Source organism: Alligator sinensis, unplaced genomic scaffold (assembly GCF_000455745.1).
Source record: "Alligator sinensis unplaced genomic scaffold, ASM45574v1 scaffold628_2, whole genome shotgun sequence".
In the NCBI taxonomy this organism is placed as follows: Eukaryota; Metazoa; Chordata; order Crocodylia; family Alligatoridae; genus Alligator; species Alligator sinensis.
Window position 1 is genome coordinate 3858158 of NW_005841833.1, and position 7731 is coordinate 3865888.

At 55.1% G+C, this 7731-nt stretch overlaps 2 protein-coding genes across 7 annotated transcripts in view; one reads left to right on the forward strand and one right to left on the reverse strand.

The window, feature by feature from the left end:
• The window catches only part of ACAD10 (acyl-CoA dehydrogenase family member 10), a 17859-nt gene extending 11650 nt beyond the window's left edge, over positions 1-6209 (reverse strand). For 4 of the 6 annotated variants that reach the window (XM_025198826.1, XM_025198820.1, XM_025198815.1 and 1 more), the window contains exons 1-5: positions 6024-6209; positions 5758-5906; positions 5168-5362; positions 2881-3039; positions 2047-2206 (exon numbers count right to left, since the gene is read on the reverse strand). In XM_025198826.1, the coding sequence (XP_025054611.1) occupies positions 2047-2206; positions 2881-3039; positions 5168-5362; positions 5758-5906; positions 6024-6141 (781 nt within the window). In that variant the 5' untranslated portion in view covers positions 6142-6209. The remainder of the gene's footprint in view (positions 1-2046; positions 2207-2880; positions 3040-5167; positions 5363-5757; positions 5907-6023) is intronic. The other 2 variants (XM_025198810.1, XM_025198806.1) reach the window with 1 other exon arrangement.
• Positions 6210-6333: 124 nt separating this feature from the next.
• BRAP (BRCA1 associated protein) overlaps positions 6334-7731 on the forward strand; it is a 17945-nt gene continuing 16547 nt past the window's right edge. The window contains exon 1 of the mRNA XM_006015176.1: positions 6334-6380. The gene's annotated coding sequence lies outside the window, so the exon portion shown is untranslated. The remainder of the gene's footprint in view (positions 6381-7731) is intronic.

Sequence of the window (7731 nt, forward strand, 5' to 3'; positions counted from 1 at the left end):
AGTCAAGGCAGGGCGCCTGGGAGCCTGGGATTGCTCTGTGTTCTGCAGGGGCTTTCCTGCTCGGTCCCTCTGCATGGCTGTGCCTCCCCTAGGCCCCAAGCCTGTGCCCTATGCCACAGGAACCTCTCTGGCTATTGCCAATGGGGCAAAGGGAGACACAGCTCCAGCAGCAGCCCAGGGCAGCTCCCTGGTGGAGGTCTGCAGCTGCTGGTGAACTTTGAACCTTTCATTACTGGCCTGGCTTCCCTCCCATCTTCCACTCGCACTCCAGTGATTAACTAGCAGCCCCGATTACTCCGATTCAGTAAGCTGCTGTGAGTGCTGTCAGCACAAGTTCTTCACCAGCTTAAAGTGCAGTCAGTGTGAAAAGGGAGAGGGTGAAAACAGCCCCTCCTGACTTAGTTCCCTGTGAGTTCTTGTCCAGTGCTGCTGGCTTTAAAGACAAAAAGCAGGGGTTTTGTTGCATCTTATTCCTACTTTGCCATCATGGGCAAGAGAAATTCATAGACAGGCCTGCCAACTAATACCCCACTGCAAAACCCTGGTGGTGACAGATGATACAGGAACTAATTTATATGTATACAATCCAGTTAGTCTATAAGGTGCACATCTATCCAGCCTTCTGCCTGATGGCAGACTAACATGGCTACCTATGTCTCTCTGATACTTGGAGCCAGGAGACTCCATCATGGCTCTGATCGGTGAGAAAACTCATGTTTTTATGTGAAAACCGAGCACATCCGATCTGTGGTTTTTCTGAGTCACTTTTTGGAACAGAGCAGAAACGTAATGGACTCTCATTAGGTAACACTGGTGTCTTTGTTTGGCCAAAGCCTCTGACCCATGAGGTTATAGCATCTAAGTCAACGATCCCCTGTCCTTACATTAAACTGTAGTGAGAGTCTGGAAATCAGGGGCAGATGAAAGAAGCAGAATAGGCACTGGTTTTGGAATAGTTACAAGGCACAAGGACTTCCTGAAGGTTTTAAAAACTGGTTGGCTTTTTTTAAATCCAAACTAATCCTGAGGTTTTAAAAGTGTCTGGTTTGGTTCAGGTGCCAGGGATAATGGGCAGTGGGGAAAACAAGCATTTGGGCCTTTTCTAAGAACTGGTTCTCCAAGCCAACCATCAAAGAGAGACCGTCTGTCAGCAGAGACTCAGCGTTTGAGGTTCTTAAAGCCCAGTGCCAAAGGAAACATTGTCATGATTTGTTTTGACATTGAAATGAAAGAGGCATTTTTTTTAAAGCACATGCCTGCAACGTTCACCTTCCACATCTCACACAATCCAGCCAGGGCTTGAAGAGATGGAAGTGAAATGGGCTGGAAACAACAGCAAAGTTTCCCGGTCTGTTTACAATGTTGCAGCAGAGTGAAGTAGCCACTTAAACAACCTGCCTGAATCATAAAAGGGAAATGATAGACGCTGAATTCTCTCTCAGAATAGTCCACATTGTGGTTAGCAGCATAGCTACAGCAAGTGGTCATATTTAAATGACAGTGGATCTGGCACTGTTGCTTTAAAACCTGCCTTAATCTAAGGCTTTCTAGATGACAAGGCACTTTCATTCTGGTCCCAAAAGGCAGTCCCAGAGCTGCGTGGCCATGGCAGCGACTGGAATCCCCTGGCCAAGCAGTGAGCGCCTGCCAGCAGCATCAATCACTAGTTCTTACCCATTAACAAGGGTTGAGCAAAGAAAACCCCACTCTAATAAATGCCATCTAGAGGCCTTGTACTCAGAGGCTTCTGGCCAGGCCGCACACCCCTCTGCACTCCAGCTAATCACGGTGCTGGCAATTAGAATGAGGCTAATTCCAATGTCTGGAATTAGAATGAGGCAGAATCATACATGAGATCTCAGAAAGCATTACCAAGAATGCTTCAAACAGACCAGCCTTTTGAAAAGAGCATGAGAAGGTGCTCAAGTCATGAGAGTGCTTTGTTACATCCCAGTAGTCAGTGTTAGGATTGTTACACACCCGTTAGTCTTGTGCAGGAAAGAGACAACAAATCTTTAGGGCTGTAGGGCAGGAGAGTTGTGATACCTGTTGTGTGGCTGCCTAGGACATTTTCCAGGTACTTCTGCAGAGGCACTTGTGGGATTTCCATGGTTGGCCTCACAGAGCGAGTGAATGGAACAGCCCCCCGCAAAGGGAAACCCAGGAAGTTTTCTAACTCTTTGAGAGCCACTTCTGGATCATCGACCTGATATTGGGGCAAGAGGTTAGGTTGTAAATGGGTAAAAAACTTCCAACTGTTTGGTCCATATGGGCCATTTGGGATGACCATGCGCTGAAGGCAAAACTAAGGCTACTTTAGTCTCCTTTGAGCACCTGTTATTTCCATGTGTCTTCTCTGCAGCCCTTTAAGCCCTTCCCCTGGAAGACAAAAAGGCTTTGCACTACAAATACAGGCTGGGACATGTGTGTGAATGTCCCCAGAGAGGGCCAGAGGGAAGCAGAACTCAGTCCTTCCAGGGGTCCCATCCTCTGTCTCCACCTCCCTTCTCCTCAGCAAAACCCTCTTTCACCCTGTAAGCCAGTCAGCCCCCACGCAGCTTGCTTCCAAAGTGAGGTCAGTCTCCCAGGCCTCTGTTGGGCAAATTTTGTTCTTTCCCAGGCGAGGAGCTGAGACGCAGAGAAGATAACTAACATGCCCAAGGCTGTGCAGAGTTGGAGGCAGAGCGGGGAATGGAGCCTGAAAACTCAGACCCTGACAGTGACCCCTTGTTCAGCCTTGCAGTGACAGCGCTCACTTGCCAAACAAAACTATGGGCATGGGCAGTGAATGAAATACCGCAAGTCTGGCTAGACTCGGGTAACCATACGCAGCCCATTCAAGTCAAACCCCCAGGTGACTGTGCCAGTGCTGCTCTGTACCTTCAGTGTGTTCATGCCGAGCTGGGCTGCCGCTTTCAAGTTCTGGCCAATATCATCCAGGAAGATGGATTCATTTGGCTGGACGCCCAAACGCTCCAAGCACAACGTGTAGATACGAGGGTCTGGCTTGCATATCCCTTCCCGGCAGGACTCGACTATCTACAACAAAAACCAACCATGTTGGAAGCAGTTCCACAAAAAGCCACCGCAATTCCTGTTCACGAACATCAGGGAAGTCGTAAGAACAGAGGGCACGAGTAAGTGTGACACTCCTGTGTAGCACAATGAACAAGGGGCAGGGTGCTGGCAGGGCTGTGCTCGCTGTCATCCTTACAGGGTGGGAAGGAGCTGACCCAGGCAGCTGAATGAGTGTTTTGCTGCCTCTTGCCTCAGCTGGGACAGTGCCAGATAGCACAGGTTGAGCAGCACCAACCAGTTCTTGCTGGAGAGCCATCAAGGAATATGGCTGTGAGAAGACACGGTGGATGGTCCTCTTTCCCCCAGAGTTAGTGCTAAACCAGCAGCTCATGTACTGCTGTCAGAGGAGATGCAAAGTACAGTCCTGACTGTGACACTTATCAGCCATCCCAGCAGTAGAGACCTTAGGCCCAGGGTTTCTGACCCCCTTCTAATCTAGAGAAGAACATTTGTCTCCATCAATTCCCACTCTACTTCGAATTGGATGCAATATTAGCTTATTGCTTAGAGACCACATTGATAGGCACTGCAGAAAGAGAGCTAAGGCATACGTTCTCCTTCACTTCCTGTCCTATATTAGTATTGCCTCATGTTGCCGGAAGCTGTTATACAGCAACCGCATTCCACAGGTGATGACATTTCATTGCAGGGTGTGTTCTGTGCACAGGATATGGAGTCATTTCTGTGCTCTGAAACTGTGTGGAAGAAAAGGCATTATAGAAACAGAATACAGCATTAGAATAGGGTATTTTAAGAGGCCAGTTTCACTATGAAAACTGAACAGAAAATAATCCCTATGTTAACAAGGTGACTTTTCTTCACACACGCTTTTTTTCCCCCTGCCTCATTAAGGCTATAAAACAAGGCCAAACTTTTAGAGGTCTGCTGGCGCACACAGCAAAAGAGGACTGTGTTCAAGGTTATGTCATTCAGAAGGGGCTGAACTGAAAGTACCTAAACTTTCCTCTTAATGTATTAGGAGTAGATCTGAAAGAATAGGGCCACATCTAGAGTAAGCCGAATAGTTCATCTAACCAGAGAGCACTCATGATTGCCCCGAGTAAACATGCGTGAACGAGGTATAACTTGTGGTTAAAACAAACGTGAGGAAACAGTGAGTGCAAAGGTCCCGGCCGAGCCTGGAATGTGCTGAAAGCTCAGACAGGTTTAAAGTGACAGGCCAGCAAAAACCTGATTATTGACTTAGGTCTAAAAAGACAAGCCACAAGGCAGCTAAAATGATTGTGAAGCCAAGCGGTTAACTGAGAGCCAACGACAAGGAAGGCTCCTGCCTGGAGTATTCGAGGAGCAAATGTTCTACCAGCCAGCGCGTGGTGGAGGAAAGATCACTTTCTTCGTACACGACAGCCGTAGTTCAGGAGCATCCAATAGCTCCGACCTCACAATGCTGCCCACAGCCCGGCACGGTGCCTGCATTAGCTTACCCCGCAAAGGAGAGCACATTCACGTAGGACTGATCTATCCCTCTTCATGAGTCCACGCCAGGGCCAGGCCTCCTACCTGCCTAGACCGAATCTTGGATTCTGGGACACACAGCGGCAACCTCCAGTGGGGAAAAAACCCCATATGCATATGCAAAAGTCCAGCGTGCTGACTCCCCGCAGCCCATTCAGCTCCTGCACTAAGGGCAGAGGCTTGCACTGTAGCCACAATGGCCCTCTCTCTCCCCGGGAAGATGCCAGCTGGCCAGCTATGGGACACCACACCAGGCACAGCCTGCATGTCACGTGCAACGTGCTTTCAGACCTATCGAGGTGGAGAGTGCTTCAAAAGGGTAGACGCGCTAATTATATAACGCCTCTTGCACGGGACCCCAGCACAATACGTAAGCAGAAGCAGGTCTACGCAGTACGCCGGCACTTTGCGACGACCCACTGAAAACGTAGGCGCCCGCTACTCACTAAAACCCACCCAGTGGGTCCGTTACAAGAGCTGTGCCTCACAGGACGTACCCAACGCAGCGCACTAGTGCCCGAGGCGTTGCTATCACCGCTGTCGTTAGCTCGGCACCTGCCTCTCAAGTATCGCGAAGGGTGCCTTTCGTACGTCCGAGCACATTTGGGCTTACCACATCAAATTGCTTTCGGTCGAGGGGCAAGAAGCTCGCCCCGCTGTGCAGGTAGAAGTTGTTGCTTAGAACCGCTGTCTTCAGGCCCTCTGCCCGGATGCACCGTATCGCTTCGGTCATCGCGGGGAGCTGCTGCGACATCTCTTTGCTGGTGAGGTCGGAGAGAAAGGAGTCCACCGGAACGGGGGAGTTTGTCTGAGGAGCGAGAAACACCCCCCCAAACGCTCATCAGCCTCTTTACAGAGAAAATAAAACGTCACGCATCACCCGGAGAAAGGGACCGGCCGATGCTTGCCTCTCCCTGTAACAGAGCTCGCCGGCTACGCTGCTCGTGCTACGGCGCCCGGGAGCTCCTGCGCCGACTAGCTCTACAGGGGGAAGGTGCCGGAGTCCAGGGATGACACTAGGAAGGGAAACAGCTCGCAACTCCTTTATTTCTCAACCCACCCGGTGACACGAGGGGTGCCGACGCCGGGGAGGCGGGAGCAGCGTGAAGCCTGCGGAGCGGTGGGCGCGTGCTACGGCGTCTCTAGGGTTTACGGAGGCCTGAGAGAAGCGTTAAGAGCCGGGAAGCGGGGCGGCGGGCTTACGATGTCGAAGCACTGCCGCGCGAAGGCTCGCACGAACTCGTCCGCCGTCAGCTCCCCCCGCATGTACTTCATCCAGGGCCGGTCGTGCCTGCCGCAGGCCACAGCGCGCCGCACGGTGCCGGGCGGGACGCCGTTCCGCACCTCCCAGTCTGCGCAGCGAGGAGGTCGTGTTTACCCATCCCCGTCCCCGTCCAGCCCGTCTCCTCCCAGGCCTGCTGGAGACCGGCCGCCCCGGGTGGGGGGGATGACGGGGGCCGGGCACTCACCTCGGGCGCACGCGTACGGGGAGGGCAGCAGCACGCCGCCCATGTCGAAGACCACGGCGCGGCAGGCGCGGGCGGCGGGGCGCGACCCCCAGGCTTGCAGCAGCCAGAGCAGGCCCATACTGCGGCCTGCCCGTCACCGAGGCAACCCCGTGACCTTTGCCCCTGCCGGCAACTCTCGCGAGAGCATACCACCTCTTCACGTGACCGGGCACGTTCCTGCCCCCACTACATACGCACGCACACGCCCCGCCCCGCGCCTGCGCGACCTCCCGGGGTCAGGGGTCAGAGGTCTCCGAGGCGGAAGGGGGCTGGCGGAGCACTCGGCGCCGCCCGCCGCCTTCGCCTACAGCGCGGCCGGTGCGTGCGGCCCTGCGCCGGGGCCTCCTCCCTCACGGGCCGAGGGGCGCATTGTCCCCTCAGGGGCCGGCGGGGAGTGGGGGAGGGGGCATTGTCCCCTCAGGGGTCTCCGCCGTGCTGGGCCGTGCTGTGGCGGGGCAGCTCTAGGCGGTTTCTGGGCGTCCCTGGTTGCTGCCTCTGCTCTCCCAGCCCCGTCCCCGTGTCGAGGCAGACCCACCCCGTGCCCCTGGGTGAGCGGGCGGGGGGGGGAAGCCCCCTAAGCTCTCCCAGCACTCAGTGGGGGAGGGGGCATTGTCCCCTCAGGGGTCTCCGCCGTGCTGGGCCGTGCTGTGGCGGGGCAGCTCTAGGCGGTTTCTGGGCGTCCCTGGTTGCTGCCTCTGCTCTCCCAGCCCCGTCCCCGTGTCGAGGCAGACCCACCCCGTGCCCCTGGGTGAGCGGGCGGGGGGGGGAAGCCCCCTAAGCTCTCCCAGCACTCGCCCCCCACAAACCCGGAGCCGCTCTGCGGAGGACCTGGTAGAAGCAGCTGTCCCGCCCCTGCCGTTGTAGCGGGTCCCGAGTCCGCCTCTGCCCAAATGCCCCACGAGAGCCGAAGCGGGAGGGACGGACGAGGCCGGGCCCGTTCCCTTGAGGGGGGACGTGTTTCGCGTGTGTGAGATATCGACTCCCCATTGCGTCCTGCCCGGCCCGCGCGAAGATCTCCGCTTTCGGTTAGCGCTGCCGGATTCGCGCAGGACGCGATGCGGGCGTGTAAAGCGCCCGATGGCGAAGGGGGAGTCGGTCGGGGCGTAGGGTTGAGTCTGTCTAGACGAGAGCGAGGGGTCGCAACGGGAGGCGAGCAGGCAGCCGGCATGGAAGGAACGCGAGATGTTGTTTTTCACCCAGCGGGTCGTTAACGGGTGGGACTTGTTGCCGGCAGAAGTGTTGGAAGCTGAGAGTCTAGCCAGGTTCGTGAAGGGATGGGACACGCTCTTGGAGGAAAGCGGCGTCTGTTGTTGCTGTTGAGCTTGGGGAGCGAGGGGCGTGGCCCCTGAATCGCAGCTTCCCAGACATGAAACGCTGGAGGCTGCAAGCGGGAGAAGTAGGGGGGAAACAAACCTCTGTTCGGACCCAGTTCGTCACTCCCGTGTAGCATCCATTGCTGCCAGCCTGTGGCACGGGAGACGGGCAAGATGGATCTAGGGTCTGACCCAGGAAATGGCAGTCCCGATGTTCTTGTGCTCATCTAATGCGTCTTTTTTGGTCTATGACAGAGTAGATCTTCCCCTGACTGACAGATGTCAGCTTAACATGGCTGGCTACCGCACTCAAACCACCGCGTGCCAGATCGCAAGGGTTACGCGTGTGGCAGCAA